Source organism: Falco cherrug, chromosome 1 (assembly GCF_023634085.1).
Source record: "Falco cherrug isolate bFalChe1 chromosome 1, bFalChe1.pri, whole genome shotgun sequence".
NCBI classification, from domain to species: domain Eukaryota; kingdom Metazoa; phylum Chordata; class Aves; order Falconiformes; family Falconidae; genus Falco; species Falco cherrug.
This window is the reverse complement of record NC_073697.1, coordinates 54,858,157-54,881,784: the sequence shown is the minus strand read 5'-3', so window position 1 is coordinate 54,881,784 and position 23,628 is coordinate 54,858,157. Positions and strand designations below refer to the sequence as shown.

The following is a 23,628-nucleotide window of genomic DNA, read 5'->3' as shown; positions in this document are numbered from 1 at the left end:
GTTGTAAATGTAAGTAATCACTTAGGGAAAACGATATTAACTAACTATGGATATATAAAGGTCACTTAAATCAGCTATAGACTTTTATAGCTAATAATGTAACAGTATTACTGTAGACCAATTTTCTCTTTCAGTTGAAAAAGATAAGGCTGAAGGGGTGAGGTTTTGTTAATGTGAAAAAGTCTCATTTCATTATTATCTCTAATCCTCACCACTTTCATGAAGTAATTAATACTGTACAAAGAATGTGTTTCAGGAATCCAGCTATTTTCTTTGAAAAAAATGTGAAATTACAGAGGATTTATGATTGTAGTACATTGATATTTCAATATGTATAAACAGCCAAACTTGAGAAACTCAAATACTAGAAATTATAACTACTAAAATACTTTGAATATTATGTCTCAGATGTATTTTTTGTGTGTGTGTGTGTATGTGTGTAAAACTTGCTAGTTCAGTAAGGTTTTTTTCAGCCTTCTGAGAAAGTAGCTAATGTCTAGTAACTTAGATGGCTGTTGGTAACTGCATTATACACAACAGAAGGTGCTTTTTGAGATTGTCACGTATGTATTTGGTGTTGGCAGTCTGATTTACTATTTAAAAACTTGTTTGATGTAGGGCAGATTTGAACTTCATTTAAGTTGTGTATATGGAAAAATACAGGTTGCTACTAATTCCTTATTTCATGTTTCTTTAGACACTTTTTCTAGGCATGTATTACAGTATTTGGAGTATCAAATTAACCTGTCAGGGGTCTAACTTCTGTGAATTCATACATGTATTTTACTTGTGAAATATTCTTTAGTATATTTAGCTGTAACATCTGTTTCTGAGCGAAACCTAAAAAAACCCCTAACCAACCAACCAAACCACTTCTTTTCACCTGATTTCAGTTGGTCTTCAGTTGGTTATTGTCAAAATCTACGCCACCTTGATCTGTCTGGATGTGAGAAAATCACAGATGTGGCTATAGAGAGGATTTCCAGAGCACTGGGTATCATATCAACTCACCATACCAGAGGTATTCTGAAAAGCTGCAGAAACAGGAATGTTAAGATGCTGTGGAAAAACAGAGAGATTACTTTGCAGTCCAACAAGAAGTATAATTGTTTGCATGAAATCAACAATGAAAACCTAATTGAGGGAGGAGACAGCAAGCAGCATTGGACTAAACCTGACAGCTCAGAAAACTTTAATTCTGCTTATGTGTGGATGCTAGATGCGGATGACTTAGCTGACATTGAAGATGCTGCAGAGTGGAGACACAGAAATGTTGAAGGATTTTGTCTTATGGAACCAACATCCCATATTAATTGTTCTGCATCGTGCTACAGTAGAGAAATTTATGGATTAAGGACTAGAGGGTGGCAGCAGCACTGTGCTTCTACTGACTTGATTTACTGCGGTCACTCATTTTGTTGTGCTGGGACAGCACTAAGAACTATTCGAGCACTTCCAGAGTCCTCTGCACTGTGTAAAAAAACAACAAGGACTAAGCAGTCAGAGAAAAAAGACTCTGCATACTCTGGGAGTGAAAAAACAGATGAAGAGACTGCACGAGTTCTTCAGTTTCTCAGTCTGTCTGGATGTTTCCAGATCACAGACCGTGCTCTCAGGTGAGGAGGCATTTTTTAACTATTTTACTGCAGTACATTTTTTTCTGATTTTATTTTTTGGGTCCTTCTGGTGTGAATCTGCCTAGTTTCAATAGAAACATTTTTATTGAAGAAATTGGTAAGTTTTAAGGGGTCTTTGCATTTTAAAATATTTGTAGTACCAGACTTGAACTTTGTCTAGCTTTTCCTTTTGGGGGTTTTAAAAACCATAAAGTCTTCTAGGCATGTGCTCCAAAGTTAAATATTTTTGTGAATTTATTGTTCTAGGCAGTATTAATGCTGTTAGATTTGATCTTTAGTGATTTTATTAGTTCACTAATTTTTTCATTATGGCTGTCAGTTGCTTGAAACTTTATAATGTAGTAACATCTCATTTATGTCTGGATAAGGACATAATTTATGGACAGGCTGGATTGATGGGCTGAGGCCAGCTGTGTGCGCTTCAACAAGGCTCAGTGCCGGGGCCTGCGCTGGGGTCACACCAACCCCACGCAGCGCTGCAGGCTGGGGGCAGAGCGGCTGCCAAGCTGCCCAGCAGAAAAGGGCCTGGGGCAGAAAACGGCCATCTGCATACGAGCCGGCAGCGTGCCCAGGTGGCCAGGAAGGCCAAGGGCATCCTGGCTTGTATCCAAAACCGTGTGCCCAGCAGGACCAGGGCAGCGACCATCTCCCTGTACTTGGCACTGGTGAGGCTGCGCCTCGACTACGGTGTTCACCTGTGGGCCCCTCAGGACGAGGAAGACACAGAGGTGCTGGAGCATGTCCAGGGGAGGGCAACGGAGCTGGTGATGGGTCCGGAGCACAATTCTTACGAGAAGCGGCTGAGGGGACTGGGGTTGTTTAGCCTGGAGAAAAGGAGGCTCAGCGGGGACCTTCTCACTCTCCACAACTACCTGAAAAGGAGGTTGCAGCGAGGTGGGAGTCAGCGTGTTCTCCCAAGTAACAAGTGATAGGATGAGAGGAAATGGCTTCAAGTTGCATCAGGGGAGGTTTAGACTGGAAATTAGGAAAAATTTCTTCACTGAAAGGGTGGTCAAGTACTGGAACCAGCTGCCCAGGGAAATGGTTGAGTCACCATCCCTGGAGGTATTTAAAAGACGTGTAGACATGGTGCTTAGGCACATGGTTTAGTGGTGGACTTGGAAGTGTTGGGTTAATGGTTGGAGTTGATCTAAAATATTTTTTCCAACCACAATGATTCTGTTTCTATGATAATTTTATATGTTTAGAATATAATGTTAAATATGACTTCTTATAAGAATTAAAGGAGGAGAAAAAAATAGTTGACTTGAACACTGATATGGCTTCAAGAGTTACAGAATCCTCTGCGTGATATTTGCCACTGATATTTTGCATTGTCAGAAAAATGTAGTTATGCTTCATAATGAGAATGGGATGAGGCTGGAGTAGTTGCAGCCATGTGTTTGGGTGTGCTGCAGCATTTGGGGGCTAATTAAAGCTTCTTGGAGTGGGAAGACTTCATGCCTACCTGCATGTATGCTGGGCGTATTGGGAAATAGCGTGTGTGAGGCACTGCTGGCATTGATTTGTCTCTCCAGAGAATTCATTCCCATTTGATGTGCAGAAATACCAGCTGTTCAAATGTCTCCCATAGTGGTTCTAGTGACAGTTACTTTTTTTACTCGGCAGCGTTAGTCTTGCTCAGGGTGAGCTTCATGTAGCTGTGCATCGTGTTTGAGCTTGTTGCTGTTCAAGTGTTGGAGTGAAAGGCTATGGCTGAGTTTCCCTAGGTGCTGATTAGGTCATGCTGCGAGTAGTTTGCATGTTACTGGTCTGTCCTTTTATGACTTGGAAATCTAGGACCAAAAGGAGATTTGGTCATTGACTCATGGGAAGGGTTTAGTCGTGGTGCTGGTTTCCATTGACGCTTTTTGGACAAAAGAAAGCATTTAAGAGCTGAGAGTATGCTGCAACAAGTGCTTCTTGCGCTCACTGGAGTGTTTTGGGTCCCTGAGAAAAGAGAATGAAACCTCCTAGTAGAAGTACTTGCCAGCTCATTTCATAGAGAAGCTGTTAATGGATAGCTGGTTTTGTGGTCAACAGTTCTTCTGCCTGCTGACAGGAGAAAGTTGTACAGTGATGCTCTGAAGGCATTTTCAGTTTTATGTCCTGGCTTGAATCTGTGGCTTGGTGATTCAAGCCTGGTGTGTTTTTCGGGTGTGTGAGCTTGTTTTTGATTGAACTTGGGCTGGCTGCTCAAGCTCACAGAGAAGCAGGCAGACTAATGTGGAATGATTGCTCAGGTGTGATACATCTGTGAGGCTGTTGCATCAGCAGCCAAACTCTCTTGCACTTGGAGGAAAAAAGTGAGGAATTCCATGTGAATAATAAGATGGTGTGTTGGCAGAAAGAGGTTCCTCTGTCAGTCCTAGGAACATAAACATTTGGATTCCAAAATAATTTTGACCGAAAAAATGTAAGACAGTCAAACTTTTGGAATCGTAATGCAGCAGGCTTTGGAGTTTCATGTTTTCATGGTGGGTGGAGGAATATACATCACCTTGGAAGAGTTGCCAGAATCAGTGGTGTTTTGGAGAAGAATGTCTTGGTAGTTCTTTGAAATACTTGGTCATCTCTGGAGTCATTCATGAAGTGATTTACCATTTAAGTCTATCGGAAAGAATTGTTAGTTTCTGTAGAAATCAATTCATTTCCCGGGTCTGTTACGTAGCTTCAGCGGTGTTTGTTCCCCTTCATAAGGTATGAAACTGCCAGATTTAAAACTACATTGTTTGAGGTGTGTTTTCTGTTATGAGATGCAATTAAGTCTGTGACTTGGGGATGCAGTGGAGTACTTGTCAGTCGAGCACTGTGCAGACTCTTAACACTTCTCTTCTGTCTGTTAACAGGGCATTGACTCTCGGAGGCGGACTGCCACATTTGGAACACCTTAACCTCTCGGGTTGTCTCACTGTAACTGGTGCGGGCCTGCAGGATTTAGTTTCTGCATGCCCTTCTCTAAAAGATGAACACTTTTACTACTGTGACAACATTAACGGTAATGTCTTTTTATGCAGATGTGATGCTTTTCTGGGGAACAATGTTTGCTTTAAGGACACTTCTTAAAAAAAAAGAATGACCAAAATCCCACCTTTTTTTTTTTTTTTTCTTGGCTGTGTAGCCCTGAGTTTCACAGATTAGTTATGAAAATACAAGTGTTAAGGTGGTTTTTCCTCATTTGTTCTTTTGGGGTTTTTTTGTTTGACACTAGTATAGTTCTGTATTTACCTAGGAAAGCATTCTTAGACCATATATCTCATAATTTTTGTTTAGTGTAAGTAATATGGGCTAGAAAGTAAGTCTCCACAAGCTAGTACACACTTGCCCTTCCCATGTCCTCTCTGTAAACCATGTAGTTGTTTGTTTTCTTTATGGTCATAACTTCAGACAGAGGCTTCATTAGATTGGTACCAAAGCGGTGGTTTTTGGGAAAGGAGTGACTTGTGTTTTGCCATGCAAACCTCCCATATTGCAGTAGTTTTGGTATAGGATATTTTTGATCCTGCCATTATGTGTCCTTATGGAAAATGTAATTTAGTTTTTCTGGTTTTGCTTGAGTCAGTAACTTAGGGAAGGATCGAAGCTAGAGAAGGATCTGGAAAAATGTATAAAATATGTTTATGATGAAGGTCTCTTCAGTGTTTACCACACTGGAATTTAGTCTGTTACGTTAGGTCCAGTAAGTGTTCATAGCATTAGAGATGGGAACCATAGTGTGACTTGTATTGCATGCGTGAATTTAAAACAGGTAAGTGCAACAGAAGGAAAGTGAAAAGGAGGATAATAACTGAGTTCACAGGATTATAAGACCTAACTGTGTGTAAAACAGTTATATTCCCTGGTAGTTCATGGTGTTCAGCTCAATAATCTGCATCTACGTTGAGATGCAGCAACAGCAGGGGTACAGGATGCCAGAGGTTTGGTACTACAAGTAAGTCTATACTGACATTTGGGTATTCAGTCCATTGAAATTGACACAATATGATGCACTTGGATTGGATCCTGATAGTAGCAGTGAAAGTATTAAACCATATTTTGCTTCCGTAAGTTTTGCAGTATTTTATGCACCTTTTTGACACAGACCTTTTTTCTTTAGAGACACTTCTTTTTGTTACTTCTGTTCCATCTAGAATACAGCTTATAAAAACCCTCTGCCATTTCAACCTGAAAATTTCAAGGCTGCTTTTTAAAAATCCTTCACTGACTCTCCTTTTGCATTGTGTTGAGTTTAAAGATGCCTTCAAAGATCAGTTAAAAGTCTTTTCCTTTCACATCTGATTCCTTGCTATTTTTCCTGTTTTCACTTCTATCAGTAATACCAGACTTGATGTTCTAGTTTGCTTTCAGTCATTTCTGTTTCTCTCTTTGTCCCTAAAATACACTATGTCATCTTAGTTTACAAAGCCAGAATCTTCTGTGTGAGTCTGCCACTTTAAAGCTTGACTGTTCCATAATATCCTCAAGAAATGTACATTTCAACAGAATACTTTTTGGAATTACTCTGTAAAGTTGTCCTGATGCTTGTCCTGTTTTATTTCCCTGCTTTTATTGCCTGCTGGAAGCTGTGAGCCTATAAGCTCTGCTTGGTTCTGTAAAGCATCATGCATGCCTTTGGGTGAACAGTTTATTGCTGTAGAGAGAAATCAACAGGAGTGTGAGGCTGTAACGGCCTGGCTTCCCACATCTAGTGAGAAATGGTAGCATCTCAGAAGTTTGTGGCTGTTTTCTTTAAGAAGGAAGTAGATTAAAAACTTAAAAGGGGTGTTTTAAGCAGAATTCTGAAGTGGGAAATAACCTTTCATAACTGAATCCCCTGGACCTTTATATGGGTACTGTACTTCGTATTTTCATTCAGACTTTGTTGTGATAGATAGATAGGGCTTTTCAGTGTGAAAATAATGCCTTATTCCACTCTGTGGGCAGCAGGACTTCTGTGACAGCTGGAACTATTTCTATATCATTTAGTATTTCTAAAGTAACTGTAGGGAAAGCAGTAGCTGTTTCATTTAAATCAATCCATACCTGAAGCCAGTTTTGTTTCTTTGCACATATAGATTGTCTTATTAATTACTGCACAAAGATTACTGATCTGTAAGCATGCAGAGAATAATTTCATAATTTTCTTTGCCCACCAGCTTATCGGAGATTGTTTTTGGGGAAGGAGGTATGTTCTGGGATCATGTTGGAAAACCCGTCGCTCTTGCAGAACAAAAAATGGAGCCAACAGCATGGAAGTTAGCCGTCCTTGAAATAATAAAGATACAACTGTTGTTTGTTGATAAATACGGGCTTTACTGTCACCTACAGCCTATTTTTAGATACATTTTCTTTTTTTCTGTAAAACTGATCCTAACAAGAGCCTTACACACAACCTCACTGGATTTTCGCTGTGGAGGGCTTGCTGGATTTGTTTGATAGGCGTATTTTTTGCCGTTTTCAGAGTTCCGTTAAGCATGGTGGTCTCACCAGTTTTAGTTCTAGTTTTAGTCTACTAAAAAGGTAGAGCAGCTATGATTAGACAGACTCAGTTGGGTCTGAGTCACAGACTGCTGTTGCCCAGCAGTAGAATGATGTAATTTTTTATGAGCAGAGACCATGAGAGCACACTTCCAAATTTATTTTGTGTTTGCTGTTGGTATGACTTCAGTTCTTGGTTTGCATACTGATGTTTAGGACCTCTGCCTATGTTTTGCTCAACACTGGAGACTTGGAGGTAGATAACCCTCAGCTGTACCTGAAAACAAATGTGTCAGTATACACCCCTCCTAATTGCTGTGTTTTAGCTATTAAAGTCATCTGATTGTAGGTCACACTGAACTCGGTAAGAAGAGTTAAATGTTTGAGTTAACCTCTTGCCACTTAGAAGTTTATATTTCCCCATGGGCTGTTTTTTCCAGCTTTGTTCAGTCTCCGTACTGCATTCTCAGTTTTAAGGCCTGGAGTGCTGTCAGCTTCAGGATAAGAAAAATGGGGCTCCAGTAGCTCTTTACAGCTTTTAAGTATGATTCAGTTTCTAGAGTTTTTTAATGATGTAGTCCTCAGGTGCTGTAATTAAAGAAATAGGGCATTAATGAAATAACGTTGTGGTGATTCTGATGATTCAGTCTTTTCTTCTGGCATTTAGAAATCCATCGGTCGTAGTTTGATCTGTCTTCCAACAATGGAGCCCAGGCTTTGCAATTTCAGTTAACATCAAGGGACTCCTGTGTGCAGGTTTATATGGGAATGCATTATTGCCGACTCGAGTTTGGTCTCTTTTTGCATTTTACAAATAACCAGGGTGCTCTCATAAAGGTCTGTAAGTGTACCTTTACCAAAGGCTGATTAAAGCAGCACTTACTAAATTAAAAGTTGAGTTTACTATTACCTTTTTATGTATATATATATATATTTTTACGATAAAAGTGATCAGATTAAGCACTTTAGTAATTCCGTTGTAATGCATTACTTCTGTTACATTGCCATCAAGTATGGTACGCAGTATTGACAGTGGAGCCGCTTGCTGCTGGTGGCTGTGAAAAAGAATTGTTTCCTTCCCTCCTTTGTGTACATTCCAGCTCATTCTTAACTGCCTTTCTGTGGCCAGAATAAATCTTTGTATGGCCACTTGGTAAACATAGACAAGAACTAGGGTAGCTGAATGTCTTTTTTTTTTTCTTCTTCTTCCTAGACAGGTCAGGGATCCATCTTGCTGTAGACCACATGAATGTTTCTGTTGCCACAGGCAAGAAGAGCTAGAACAAGTGGCTAAAGGGCTGTGGTATGGCAGCCAGTTGTCCTAGCTGCAGTGGTTCTTTCACCATGGTCTTGGTCTGGTGAAATGGTATTTTTGGTGATTTTGACTAATTTTTGTTTCACCTTAGTACATGTAACAAAATAGAGTAATCAAATAGCTGTACTCCTCTCACATTGCAAGACGTGTTCACATGTACTTTATTTGAAAAAACATGAGCTGCTCATCGTGAGTAAACAGAGCTCTATTCTGCATCACCTGAAGAATCTGAGTAATCAGATGTGCATGCAACGAGCATTACAATAGTCCAGTTCAGAGGTAACTAAACCGGTAATGTAGACTGTGGCTCGTTTAACTTTGCTTTCCGAGGTGAACCAGGCCAAAATGCGTTTAATTTTGGCTTCGCTGCTGCTAGTACTAGTTAAGTCTTCATAGTAGAAAGAGAGGGACCCTTCTGAAAGCAGCTTGTCCCCACGGTAAGAGCTGAAACTTGCTGGACGGTATAAAAGGAACTGTGTACAGTTACCATATTGCTTAACCTGGTGCATCAGTGAGGTAAGATGACTTGGAAACCTTGTATATACAGCCTAAAGGAAGCAGGGGGAAGTGGGTTTTGGCAATATTGGAGGCTGCTTGAACTTCAGCAGAGATAGTTTGAAAATAAAGTCCAGTCCAAATGAGACCAGTAGCAAAACTGGGGAAACTGGAGATTAGGAAGCCAAAGAGATGCAGCCAAAAGTCAGTTGCAGGGAACAAAAACAGTCTCTTTTGCTGTCAAAAGGGAAGGCTTCTGAATTTTGCTGTGTCAAATGTAAAAAGAACAAGGTAAGGAGGGCTAGGGTATTTATAGAGGAGATAAATGACCTGTGAAGGGGATAAGTTGATTTGCCAAAACATAAATGAAGTCAGTCATAACCAATTAGTCTTGCTGTTAAAACAACCATTAATGACCGTTACTACCTTGTAATAAGAGCATAAAATTCCGTATTATGGGAATTGTCTGTATATGCCAAGAAGGAATACAGGATGGCAGACTTCAGGAAGGTGTGGTTTTGAATCCTGAATGTTTAATTTAATCGGAGTTTTTTATCAGAGGCTATAAAGGAAAGTTAGTGATGGTGTGAGAACTAGATACGGGACAAGAAATGCAGCATAGGAAGAAGGGTGAATTTTCACTGTGATGTGGTTACTGTCACTTGTAGTTCAGTGCCTAAGAAATTAGGAAATAAACTTATAAACTTTTCAGATGATGCAGTTTACTTACTACATTTTTGAGATTTTAAGTTGCTGTAAGACTGGTTTAAATTTAAACATTGAAAGCTGAGGATAAGAAAGGGCAGGGCTTAATGCTCACTGTTCAGGATGGACAGGAATCTGGGAGGTGACATCTCCCCATTCTCCCCCCTCCCCCCACCCAGTTCAGTGCTGTGATCAGTCTTATTCAGCGTTTCCATTGCTCTTGTGGCATAAGAAATGCACACAGTAATTCCGAAGTTTTTGAGTGGCAATGGGCTGCCTCAGGTAATGATACTGGTGGTGAAGATTTCCAGAAGGACTTCTTGGAAGCTTCAATATAGCTGTATGTATTATTATATGTCTGGGTGGTTGGGAATAATCAAACTGTGATTGCATGAAACTGAATTTAGGGCTGGCAGTTGCAGTGTGGAGATAATGATTTTAGACAGCTGTCGGTGCTAATTCTAAGATCTTTCCTGTTTGCAGCAGCAGCCAAAAAAAGCCACCACCAATGTTATGCATCATCAGGGTGTTGAAAACAGGATAGAGGGTGTTGCTGCATGGTCCTGGAAGCTTTGGGGCACTCACATTTGGAATACTGCATGCAGTTTTGGTCTCCCCATCTTGAGGAGTGTATGTAATGGAGATACAGAAGATACAGAAGAGGTCTCTACTAAAAACAGTTAGGGAACTGAGCAGCTGTTTTGCAAGGACCGCTGGAAAGGCTGGAATGTTTCAATTTGGGAATGAGAAGGCTGGAGGGTAGATGACTGTTTACAGAGCTGGGAAAGCCATAGATGAGGTGAATGTGCAGCAGTAACTCCAAATTCTGCAGTATTAGAGTCAGTGGCAGCAGATGAAGTGGGTAGGTGATTGATTTAAAGCAGATGGACAGTGCAGTGAGCTTCTAGAACTTGGTCCTCTGGGGAATTGTGGAAGCAGTTAGCATCAGTGAGTTTAAAAAGAGGTTAAACAAATGCACAACTGAGCCACTGACAAATACTAAAGGGAATGGACTCTAATGTCCCTACTCCAACAGCTGGGAATGCTGGGAAGACACAAAAGGTATGCACGGTAGGCTTATATCGTCTCTCTTGATAACACTTGCTGTTGCCGGGGCGGAGGTAGTGTTAGATGGATTGTTCGTCAGACCTAGAAGGGCAATTTTTATGTCGCAGTTATGAGCATGAGGAAGAACATTCCTAAAATGAGCAAGGAAAGGATGGTAAACCATACTGAAGTATACCGAGTATCCCCTTCCTTGGAATGTTGTTCTGTACATTTTGTCAACAAGCATTCTACTAGAAATGTGACAGTTGCTTCAAAATTACTGATGTGCTGCTTAGCTGTGGCAATGATGAGGAAGGTCAGCTACGACTTGGAAAATACTGCTGCACAGAACATGCTCTGCTAAACCAGCTATTCAGAAGCATCGAGTCTCCTTTTTAAAGGACTTAACGAAGAATCTTTCAAACTCTAGCTCGTAAGTGACTTGGAGGATCAAAATTTAGTTCAGGTGAATAAAAAGATTTGAAAAGGAAAATGAGTTTATGGACAAACGAAAAGTTTACTATTTTGCATACTGTAACCATTGTCCATTACAGCTTCAGGTTTGTTTTATTCAGGCTCATGCATGTTAGCTTAATTACCTTATAGAATATTGCTTATTGGTGTGTGGCATGAAGCAGAAAGCTGACTTCCAGACACCAGGTTCTTGGAAGTTAATTGAATTATGACTTTAAATTACTGTTCAAGGGGAAAAAACAAGCCAGACATAGCATGGTGCCCTAGTTCATTACATGATTTTGCTAGTCTTTTCTAAACCTATTAAAACCACTCTATATATTCTTTGATTTGACTCAAGTACAAAGGAGGGGGGGGGGGGGGGAAATCTGGGTTGTCCTGGTTTAGGTCTTTACCAGCTTTAGTTAACTCAACAACCCGCTTCCAAATTATGTTGGGTGCCAGAGTTCAGCCAACCTGAATGTAAATATTTCTGTCTCTAAAGCAGGCATATGGCTGCAGGAAATAAAATCCTGTACTAATAAACCTAATAGTTTCTTATCTCATGATCACTGTAACATTTCAAATTAAAGGGATAACAGTAAACAAAGGTAAGTGGAGGTGGGTAGAATTACAGTGTTGGTTTGTACTGTCTGTGCTTGTAACTTTTTCTTTCTTTGGAATGGCTAATTTTTAGCCTCACGGCTTCTGATAACTGCAGTGATACTAAAGGTGATTTTTCTCCTTAGTTCTTGAATTTCCAGTGAAAGTACATGAAGTCTAGCCAACCATGAAGTATTCATGGAGAAAAAAAAAATCTTCCAGGCTAAAACCCTCCTTCCAGTACAGTAGAAATGGTTTTGGAGATTATGGTTTCTTTGGTAATGCCATAAAGTAGTCATCTGAATTTGAAAAACACAAGTTAAATATGCATTGTGAAAGTATACCTCAGTTCCGAAAGCTAGCTGTGAGAGCTCATTAAACTTGCTCATTCAGTGTTGCTCATTGTACATCTGTGTCACTGTGAATGTGTTATCTTCATGGGGCTAACTAAGCTATCAGAGCAAAAATCTCTTGAAAAATTGCTGTTCAAATTGAGGTTTTTATACTGTGATATAGTACTGAGTGAGTTTCAGATGTCACAGTGCTGAATGAAGTTTAGTGTATTTTTTTTAAAAAAAAGACATTTTCTGAATTACCAGATTTCAAGAATTCTGAATCTAAATAAATGGCCCTTTTCTTCTTTTCACATTTGTTCTGTTTTTGTGCAGGTCCCCATGCTGAAACCGCCAGTGGATGCCAGAATTTGCAGTGTGGTTTTCGGGCCTGCTGCCGCTCTGGCGAATGACCGCTGACTTCTGATCTTTCAGTCTACTTCATTTAGCTGAGCAGGCTTCCTTTCATGCACTTTACTTACAGTTCGCATCTTGTGTTAACAATCTTTGGAGTGAGATTTGTTATACTAGCCTGACCCTGCCCACAACTTCAACATCTTAATTATGAGTGTACTGTACAGTGTTGTAACAATCTCACAATCTCATTTGGTTTGAAGGGTATGGGGGTTTGTTCTACTTAATTTGGGGAAGATGGGAAAACATTCTTTTTTTTTTTTTTTAATGCCACTTTCTTCCAAGTTTGGCACTTAAATATACTTTACTGGATTATTTTGTGTTAAGTGAATGGTTTTTTATTTTGAATCCATAAGTACAACATAAAGCTCTGCAGAGAATTGGAAATGTATTGTTTGCATTTGGGTAACAGTTATACATCTTTAGGAGCCTTGTTTCTTCCCCTTTCCTCTCATCCTGAAGTCATTCTTTGTATTTCAAAATTAGGGAAATTCCCACCTTCCTTTTGCATTTGGTTTTGTATTTGGGCTTGAAAGACATACTCAAATAAAACATTCCCACCAACAAAAAAAAAAGTATGTAGCAGTTGAATATATGTGCTTTTAAGGTGTGATAGCCAGGCATACCATGCCAATAGGCTGCAGAGGGTGGGTGGGTGGGCGGGCATATGGTGGTTGCAGAGCTGTGAACCTTGCAATATGTGGGGGTGGGGGGGTGTTTCGGGTTTTTTTGTTCCCATGATTGTGTTAAATGCATTTTTGAAACAGCTTCCAAGGAAGTCAGTTTTCATTCATATCAAATCTGTGGAGGACAACAAGATGTTTTCCCTGTTGCTTTGATTTTTATAAAAGACCCCTTACTAAACAGCAGAGACTAGCAGGGAGGCAAAGAATCCATTGTTGGGCTACGTGAAAGCCATGCTAGGAAGACAAAGCGAGTTATGTATGAGTAGTGCGCGAGTGTGTGGGTGGCAAGGGGAAGAGCCTATGGCAAGAGGAAGTGTCTATTGCAGCCCCTGTGAAGTTGCAAAGGTTAATGGCCACCTGCTCATGAGCGACACAGTTGCAGGTGCTTTTTTTCCTGGGCAAAGGAGGGGGGTAGGTGGCAACTCTGTAAAGGCAGGCAGTTTGGTATTTTGTTGGGTTTTTTTTTCCCCCCCCCATCCTGTGTAATTTTGAAGGCAGGCGATATGTCATTCTTCCCTGTTTCAGTAATTGGATAAATTCTTTTGAGTAGTATTTATTTAGGACAGCAGTCAGGGTGTGTGGGAAGTCAGCTTGCAGGTGTAGTGGAGACTACAATAAAAGGCATGTTTTGAGAGCATCTTGCTCCCACCAATACTGAAGAGTATTAAGGTAAGAAAAATACTAGTGAATGTGGAGTTGGTGCAGAGTTGGCTGTTCGTGGTTAACAGCTGCCTGTGATCTAGAGGCAGAATGTATAGTGCTCAGCTGGAAGCCTGCAGAAGAGGTATAAAAGGATACCATTATTCCAGCAACTGTTGCTTCAAGTAAGATGCATTAAATTTACTTCAGCGCCCAAAGGTTAGAGTAGACACATGGCTGTTCACACAGTGCTGAGGCAAGATGTGTGCCGTAACAAGGTACACAGTGGGCTTTCTTGTATCTGCCCTTTCAGAACACTGGCTTCTGCGGCTGGGAAGGTGCAGCTAGTGGTCCTCCTTGGTGCTAGGTGGTGGTTTCTGTGCAGACTGGTGGAGACAGCTGAGGACTGAATCGGCTGCAGAACATTCTGTTTGCTTACATGGTGTTTCTTCTACACCCTTCTCTGAAGGTGAGCTGGACTAAACTGGGGAGATGTCATCAATGTTGTTCAGCAAGGCATCACGTGATGACAATGTAGCTACTCCTTTCTGCTGGAGGTTTACAGAGCGGAACCTGTGGCAACAACCCTAGGCTCTAAGCCAAAGGTTTTGGTTCTAGAATTCATTGGACTGAATCTGGTTTGGAGTTAAGCTCAAGAATAATCTTAACTTAGGAAGAACAAGCATCAGAATTTACCAAAGCTCACCACACGATCACTTTCACTTGAAAGAGTTTGATTAGCAAGATAACTGCAGTAAATGCAGTGTATTTATATCGATATTAACAGTTAACACCACTATTTTCATACTAATATGCAAATTTGATTTGTACTAAGCTGTTCTTTCAATAATCTTTTACTAGGGTAACTTGCAGATGGAGTATGAAATCCTTAAAGTGGTTTGAAGTCTTCTATAAAATGAATTTGCCTCCACTTAAGTTTTGGTATAAATATTTATTAAATACTTTTGTCTTTAACTTCTAAAGAAAACATTGTTTTACACCTCTAAATGGTGCTAGCATTATACAGATGCTAAGCATAGAATAGCAGATGAAGAAGCCTCTTAAAAATTGAAGTATGGCCTTCACTTGACGGCTCCTTGGTGCATAAAATTTGTTTATGGATAAACAGTCCTGATCTTGATTCAGGAATTAAGGTACTGGAAAACTGTTAAGTATTTGTATTTGCCAGTGTCTTTGAAGAAGGTCTGTAGGTAAAATAAAGTGACTAGCTAAAAACATAGTCTTCAAGGCACAATTCCAGGAACCAGCTTCCACCTGAAGATAAGGCGGCTGAACTCTACCGTTTTACTCTGCACTGTCACTGTATCACCATCACACTGGACACATGTAATGCTTTTAGGAGTGACATGTGCCACGGGGAGCTTTAAAATAGTGTATAAACCCCACCTATTAGTACTGGAACTTTAAGCTGTCAGTCTCTTCCTTAACAGTAATACGTTAGTATCTTCAGTGGTTGCAGGGTGACTAAAGCTCATGTGTTTGCAGCTACTAAAAATCAGGTTGTCACGTGGTTTTTAAAATCCTTGGGCTACCTCAAAGCAGCAGTGGGAGAAATCTGTTATATTTACCCCTACATAAGCAAATTTCTTCAGGTATTCTGACTGGTCTATACTACCTATTTCGAACAAGTGAAGCAACATAAATCCATACAGAGAGAATATTTTGGGGATAAGCATGAATATACACGGCTAGAGCAAATTCAACATTGGAAATATCAATTGTATGAACTCCAGTGCTGTGTACAGCTTCTATTAAAGGTCTTACTTCAGAAAATGGCATATGAATAGGAAATCCGGAGACCTGGGGAAAAGAAAGGGAAAAACACATAAGGTAAGAAAAAGTAAAGGCACCTGAACAAATATCTAGTTTTAAAAATCTGGTTTACTGTGCATGTAAATTTATCTTTTTCTATTGCTGGCCTGGGGAGATGCAATAAAAAAAAGCATATTTTGTATTGTAATACCACCTCCTGATCTCATATACTTCAGGCAAGCTTCTGACACTTTTCCTTTTTGGTCTGGGTTAAGTTTGGAGTAAAGGTGTTTAGAAATCAACTAAAATAAAGTTATATTAATGAACACATAAGAGGCAGAAAAGCAGCAAAGTTATGCTGTTAACTGGTCTTACTCATTGTGTTTTCCTGTCTGCACTGGCTAGGGATTTGAGGTGGCAAATGTCTCCTGCCCATACGCTAAGTTCAACAGGAACTGAAACCTCAGCTCATTTTGAGTGTTGCTATAGTTGTGTACAGTATTGCCACCTTGTGTGTTTTACCAGAAGAGCAGAATAGCCTGGAGGAAGAACAGAGGAGTACACTGGTGGCTGCAGGGAACACTTAAGTAAGTAATCTGTCTTTTAAATGGAGTGGAGCAGAGAGCAGAGAACTGAAGTGTGGGCTCTTACACCTGTAAGTAGACTGTGTAGCACTACTTGGCATGAGTGCCAGGTTCTTGCTGACCAGCCCTGAGAGCTAATGCACCAATCAACCTGTAAGCAGCCAGTGCTAGGAGACTGCACTTCTGTGCGTTGGAAGTAGTGACTGTTGTGTTACAGCAATACTGCAAGACCAGTGCAGCCAGTTTATCTTCACATTCTTAGCTTTATGTTCACCAAAGTTTTTATCTTCAACATCTACAAATGAAATAAAATATATTCTCACTCCTTCACTTTGTAAATGTTACATTGGTTTATCTTTGGTATAAAAACTCTTGTGTTTTTTTGGTAGTAGAGGAAATAAGTAGCCTAGGATGCTCTTCTGTATCACAGAGCTGTGATACTAAATCCTAGGGATTTAGATTAGAATCCTAGTTCTATGCACAAGACATACATGTTCACAACTGTACCCTGTAATCTCCTAGCTGCTTTTGGAGCTCTGCCTGATGGTCGTCTTCTACATTTTTGCCTTGGTTTTGTTCCAGCAGCGGCAAAAAGTTACGTAAGGTAGAGGTGCAGTATCTGTTCCAACGAGTTAGGTGCCTTGGTCTCCATTCCATAATCTTCTCTTTTAATATTTTTTCAATTCTGCAATAAAGAGACTGATTATTACAGTCCTAGTATTTAACTGGGCATCTGAACTGATCTCCATTAATGCACTTAGTATAGATTATGGGGGCACAGAAATGACCTCAGTTAATTTACCGCTACCAAAAAGCAATGCTGACATAGCTATATGGTGCCTGCATGGTCAGCAGCAGAATGAGAGGCCAGGGGCTTACAACCAATCTCAGGTTACACCCTCTCCTCTCATCCCTCTCCAGCATTTTGCTTATTAAGAAATGGTAAAGCAATGATTGATCAGTTCGTTCTATCTGGCAGTCTTTTATTACAGAGAATTAAAGAAAGTCCTATGAACTACAGCTCCTGATTTTTTGGGGGTTTTTTTTAGGCTGTCCCCCAATTCCTAGCATTCAGAGCAGGTTCTTAGGATGGAGCATATTCATACCTCGAGTGATCAGTACTGACAGCATTTGTTCTGGAGATAGAATTACCTGGCTTGTAGTTCCACTGCAGCAGCCTTGTCTGAATGCTGATAAACCAATTCTTCAGGCTTGCAACAAATAAAACAAATATTAAAATGTGCAATCTTTTCTAGCTGTACAACATAACTAAAGTTACGTACTTGCATGATGGTACTTGCATGAGTTCACAATTATGCTAAAATAACAGATTTAGTAGAGACATGATAAAACATTAACTAGATGTTTGTGTATCGTGCTGTGGTTTGGGTTTTTTTCCCTGGTAAACTTCAACTGCTTATAGCTGTGATGAACTAGAAAAATTACTGTTTGTTTACTAAGAATGTGCATACAGCTTGAAATAACGCCTTTCTGGCTGTAAGATAAAAGTTGGCATTTCCTTTATAGTACCAAGCTACTACTTTAGGTATGCTTGTGTTAAAGATTTGTCCTATTTACTTCACTGTTGTCCTGAGGTCTTACTCTTACATGAATAGTGAGAGGACAACAGCTGTGCATTCAATCTGTATAAAAATGAATACTGCAAAGTATTTGGGGTTTTTTTTGGTTTTTTTTTTAAGGAATACCTGGGAAAATTTTTTTAAATCCAATGCTATTACATAAATATTTTTTACCACAGACGTCCAAAGAACTTAAGTCTCTGCTTCTTTATACTAAGTCTGTGATATCTCAACCTCTCAAAATGACTTAGTAATGGATCCATTAGTACCTGAACACTGTGGAGACCAGGGTATGGCAAGCTTCTTGAAAAGAAAGACTTCCAGTGTTTTGTTCTGCTGATGTCAAAATTTATCCGTACTGGGGCATCATACTCTTGCATATTAAACCAAATCTACAAGAAAGCAAGTATGTTTTAACCATCGGCATATATAATCTCAGCTATGGAACACATTCCACTTCCACGGCAGTACAATACTATATAATCTTGACCTGTGGCAACTACCAGTATGAGTTGATGTGGAACAAGGCAATCTTGTATAGTCACAGCTGATGTGCAACTTCTGCATTCTTGCATCAAAAGGGATGCTGCTGGCCTTGTGCTTCTGAGTACGGGTGGAGACCAGGGTATGAACAGAAGTACCGTCTGCAGTTGGCAACTCTTCCAGCTGAATCTTGTTCTCCTGTATCTCCTTCTCAGTGCCTCATCTACTGTGCACCATGGCAGTTTTTATGATTTCAGGAACTTTCTGCCTTTACCATCGCTTCATCATTGCACAGTGTTGGGTTACCATATACTCTAGAGTTTCTTCAGCTGTCCGGAGCTGCACTTACACCCCTCTGGGTTGCTACACAAGTATTTTCTGAATTCTGGCAAAATTCTTCTACCAGCCCAGCGCTGTGCAGCTGTGATACCTGGTGGCCTGCTGCACCTCCAGCACCGCTGCTATTTCAGTCTTACAATGCAGAATATAAGCAGCTATTGCAAATACACATGGCTCCTCCATGTGTTTTATCATCAAGAGGAACCTATTTCTTGCATGCCCCTTCTTTACAGACGTTCAGTTTGGTTTGTGTTTGATCTTAGTCTGAAGCATGCAAGCATTGTAGGCTTCTTGTTCAAAACAACCTTTAAATAACTACTGCTAAGGCTGAAAAATGTACCAATTAATAGTGACCTTTTGTAACTGATCGTTCTGCGTACAGCCTATGTGACACAACATAGCTGTTTTTTCCGGGGTTGGATATGAATGAAGTGCTATCACTCTGCTAGCAGCACACCTGCTCAGAGTCACATCTAGACTGGAATGTGTTGCCTTGAAAGACATGGTTGAGCTCTGTAGTTCTAGGTTAGCTGATAAGCTTGTCAGTGCAGAAGTCTTTAGTTGCTTCTTCCAGCCATTAGATTATGTTTTTCTTAACTGTAAGTTTAGTACTACAAAAAAACCCCCACCAAAACCACCCACCCAAACCAACTCAACCGTTTCCCAGAATGCTTTCAATGACAGAACTGACACTTTAAAAATAAATATACTTTAGAATATTAAATTCTCATCCAAAGTCAGGATTTGTGTTTAGAATAAAACGCCAGAAGACCGAAACCCAAAACTTACAATGTATGACACTTCAAATTACTTTTCCAGGTATGTTTTCAACACAGAAAATAACGTTTGCTGTGTTTCAGTACAAAATGCAAGCCTGACTCACTGTTTCCTTATAGTGTTTCAAAAAAACCCTGAGGCATAAATGTCTAAACTTAACTTCCAGTTCATTCAAATAAAACCTAGGGTTCTCTTTCTTTTCACTCTGGTTTTAAACTCGCCTTCGATCTTTCCCACGTCTCTGCCTTGCTGTCAGGGCCCCAGAAGCTGTGAGGGTTTGCTTCCAGCCAAGTCAGGAACCTGCCCAGGGTTTCTGCTGCAGCTGTGCCCAGTTCTGTGGCTTTTGATTCACTTGCCCAGAGCTGTGCAGCTCTTACAACACCTTCTCTCCTCTCCCCCCGTGCTGTCTCACAGAGGGTTTCCAGCCGCACAATGAATAATATCGCGTGAACGTGCACTAGTATTACTTGTATTTTATCGCAGATAAATAGGAGGACTTAACACCAGGCAGAAAATCAATGCGGTTTTTGTGCCTTGTAGTGCCAGCTCTGTGTTCTGCACACTGAACCATTCAGGGCTGTGCCTTCCGTTATGTATGCAACTCAAGTGACCACTTCCAGTGTGCTTCATTTTTCAGTTTGCAGATTAAATGTAACTATTAGCTTTGCTGAATTACTATGCCTCAGCTAAACAGTGATAAACTTAGGCTATCCAAGTTGGAAAATAGGTAAGTAGAACCCAGTAATGAAAACTATTACAAATGAGAATCATGATCCACCTAAATGCTGCTTAAAAAAGAAATCTTTCTTAATTTAAGTATTTAAAGTAGCTGAAGAGCCTACTTAAGATTAAATAAAATCACTAACATGACAGCCTAAACATAGTTACATTAATGAACGAATCATGTATAAGGTAAAGAAAAATACCAAGTTACCAGCTCTTAGTGTATAGAACTGCGACAAGACTAGGTACACTTACATTATCACAGCTGATCAGACAGTACACATTTTGTAAGGGGCAGAAAGTATCATACTGCCCATAAAAACATCCAGTACTGGGATTCCAGATTACATATTGGCTTTGTTCCAAAGTTAATACATATGCAGTTGGTCCCTAGGAAGAAATAAAAAAAAAAAGTATGAGAAAGATGGTTTAGAACTGGCTACAAAGACAGTATGCTTTGCATTGTTTGGAATGTAACATTTTTACTAGTGAGATGAATAGTACTTTTTGGGGCAAACTGACTGGAAGAATTTACAGGTTCATTACAATTCAACCAACTAACACACAATAATGTGCTCTCTGTGTCTTACATGGCAATGACACAGCCCCCAGCCATTCCTGAAAGTCGAGGTGGTTCAGCTGCAAACTGATACAGAATTCCGCATACAGGCATGTTTAATGTATGCCACTTCAGTATCAGCATGTCCTGCTTGGCTACTGCCACAGCTCTTATCCACGGGCAACCTGTGGGTTGAAGGACTGCTGCCTAGGCAGCGCAATTTGTGCCTCATCCATCCATCAGCCTTCCCTCATAAGGAACTTCCCAGCTCTCTCTTTATATTCTCTAACAGGAATCCCTAAATCGGTCACCTATTTTCCCGTTACCTCCTACATTTTCCAGGTACCTTGAAATACCTGGAATAATCCCCCTTCTGACAGCATGCATAAACTGAATGCTTGAAGTACTACAATCTCCATCTGATTTTTGAGTGGAAGGAATCTACCTGAGTACCTGTTCCTGCCACTGTGGTACCTCAGAATGTGCTGAAGAGACTAGTTTGGACCAGATTTTTACCAAAATTCTGTTCAGCAAAACTTTCACATGTGTTTCATTTGAGATACTAATGGTGGAAATTTGCATTATAAACAGCCTTGCCATCTCTTTGAAAAAAGCGGTACCAGTTACTTGGAAATCTAAGTGCTTCCCTGACAACAAATGCATCTCCAAAGAGGCAAAACATCGAAATGTTTTAGTTCTTAGCCAGTCTAAGACGGATTGCTGCCACAGCAGGCTCACAGCAATGACCGGGTACATAGCAGTCCAAGGGAAAGCAAACTGCATAGCCTGCCTGCGTCACAGGAGGCAGATGAAGATTGCCTTGTCGAGCCTGAACAAATCTGTCATTGCTCCAGCTGCACCTTTGCCATCAGCTGGAGAGAGTAAGAATCCTCTCCTGCCACCTCTCAACCTTTACCCAATCCCACCCAAACGCTGTCACAGTCTGTGTATCCACAACTGCGACACTGTGAATGGACTGTCTCCATTACCTGGATACACCATGTATACAAGCTCAAGTCCAGTCCAGGTTTACAGATGCTTGGTAGTATACTATGAGGATGACAGCTACAACCAGATTAACTGTAAAAACATGGCTCCAGGAAAAAAAACAGATGACACTCACACTAAGATATACTTTCAATTTATTTTTTTTTTTCCTTCTCTCTGAAAAGAATCAGTTCCAGCAGAACCAATGTGAAGATAACTTCCTGGAAATACGTGCCAGCAAGAAAAAATTCTACCCCACTGCTGGGAACCAAAGACTTCACAGAATAAAAGTTAATATACAGACCAAATGAAGAAATCCTCTTACCTCAGGAATAGCATTTCCAATGATAAGCCAGGCTTTTTTCCCCATACCAAGAAAATAATTACACAAGAGCACAGCATGTTCTTCTTCATCTCCCGCCAGAAGATAAAGAAATTGCTAATTAAGGTTAAAAAAAAAAAAAGAAAAAAGTCTTTCTATGCAGTTATCAACTGTGTTTTCAACTGACAACATTTAATAATGTTCCTTAACACTTCTGAAGCAAGAGTCCTCTCAGATCTTTGCAACTGATCTTTTTTGTTTATCAGGCAATGCTTCAACATGCAGGATGAAGAGTGAATGCTGTGAAGATACATGATGCAGATCTGAGACTTTACCACAGGAACCAGGGTCTTTGTCTTTTGAGTTATTCTGAATTTTGCAGAAAAGTTCTGAGATGGTAAAAAACTGTGATTAACTTAATGTCTGCTGTTACTCTATAGATGACAGGATTTATTTCTATGTGATGGAGAAAGCTAAATATCCCATTATTTTTGCTGACATTACATGCAATGTTTTTTTCTGTAGTTTCTTGGAACTACAATGATACATTTTAAGTCTAGTTTTAAAGTCTCCATCAGTTAGCATCCTTTCACTTGTGCATGACTAGCCATTTTAGATTGTTTTATAACTGAAAAACAACAGGAAAAGCTTAAAACCCTAAGCATTCTTAGGGTGAATAATCTGCAAGCTATCAAAGATCAGGATTAACAACTTTTCTCAAGCTTTGGTCCTCATTCTTTGAAATAAATGGCTCATAAAGAAACACAGTCCTCACAATAATAGAATCACAGGATAATTTAGGTCTGAAGGGACCTCAGGAGCTCATTTAGTACAATCTCTCCCTGAAAGCAGGGGCTGCTAGGATGTTACATCATATTCAAGAGGATAAAGAACTTCTGTTTAATGCATTACTTACGTCTGACGTACTCCATAAATCACAAATTCCAGCAAATGACACACTGTCTGGCAAAAAAGGAATCAAAGCAACGTATCGAGCCACCAATTCCTGCAAGAAAACAAAACAGAGCAAGTCTCTCCTTTGTTTCATGACAGACAAATCTAAGAGTAGTAGTATTATACCAGATGTGAAACATGTTGCTGTTTCCACAGGTATCAGTGACAAAACACTGACTAACCTCATTAGTGTAGCACCTAGCTCATTTTAGAACTTGCAGCAAAGACTGATGATTTACTCCCATTGAGGTTTGGTGTAACTCTTTTTTTAAAGGACAATACTCATTAATATACCTATTTTTTTCCAGAGAGGGCAGATACCCTTTTCCAGCATCATTACGGATAGAATTAGTGTGTATCACATGTAAGTCATTACTGCTTTATTTTGTATCTCCAGTTTTTTCCTTTACAAAAAGCATAGCCATACAGCAGACACATAAAAATGGTATGTGCCTACATGCATATGCATGGGCACATGCACGTGCAAACACACGTTCTGAAATCGATATCCCAGAAACTTCACTATCTTTTCTAAAGTACTTACTGCTGCTGTTTGAGAACTATTTGGGACAGCATCAAGAAGCTCCTGTGGTGGATTCAGAGGTTTGATATATCTGGTAATAAAAACTGTCTTCCCACTGAGGTCAATCACTGTTGTTAAGCATTGGCGGCTTGGAAACATTGATGTACATTCAGCTTCATACTTTTCTGCTGCCTGGAGCAATTTCTCATCTTCTTGGGTATCAAACTTCAAAAGACAGTAG

General features: G+C 40.0%; 2 protein-coding genes across 5 annotated transcripts in view; one reads left to right on the top strand and one right to left on the bottom strand.

The window, feature by feature from the left end:
* FBXL5 (F-box and leucine rich repeat protein 5) overlaps positions 1-13,033 on the top strand; it is a 35,661-nt gene extending 22,628 nt beyond the window's left edge. Inside the window, exons 9-11 of one of the 2 annotated variants that reach the window (XM_055701004.1) lie at positions 894-1,616; positions 4,487-4,635; positions 12,381-13,033. In XM_055701004.1, coding sequence (XP_055556979.1) covers positions 894-1,616; positions 4,487-4,635; positions 12,381-12,457 — 949 coding nt within the window. In that variant the 3' untranslated portion in view covers positions 12,458-13,033. Of the gene's footprint in view, positions 1-893; positions 1,617-4,486; positions 4,636-6,772; positions 12,279-12,380 lie in introns of those variants that run through there. The other variant, XM_055701003.1, reaches the window with a different exon arrangement.
* The window catches only part of CC2D2A (coiled-coil and C2 domain containing 2A), a 66,258-nt gene continuing 55,298 nt past the window's right edge, over positions 12,669-23,628 (bottom strand). For all 3 annotated transcript variants that reach the window (XM_055701000.1, XM_055701001.1, XM_055701002.1), the window contains 8 exons: positions 23,409-23,612; positions 22,827-22,916; positions 21,914-22,027; positions 20,298-20,432; positions 17,990-18,112; positions 17,293-17,351; positions 16,648-16,825; positions 12,669-15,604 (listed from right to left, as the gene is read on the bottom strand). In XM_055701000.1, the coding sequence (XP_055556975.1) occupies positions 15,416-15,604; positions 16,648-16,825; positions 17,293-17,351; positions 17,990-18,112; positions 20,298-20,432; positions 21,914-22,027; positions 22,827-22,916; positions 23,409-23,612 (1,092 nt within the window). In that variant the 3' untranslated portion in view covers positions 12,669-15,415. The remainder of the gene's footprint in view (positions 15,605-16,647; positions 16,826-17,292; positions 17,352-17,989; positions 18,113-20,297; positions 20,433-21,913; positions 22,028-22,826; positions 22,917-23,408; positions 23,613-23,628) is intronic.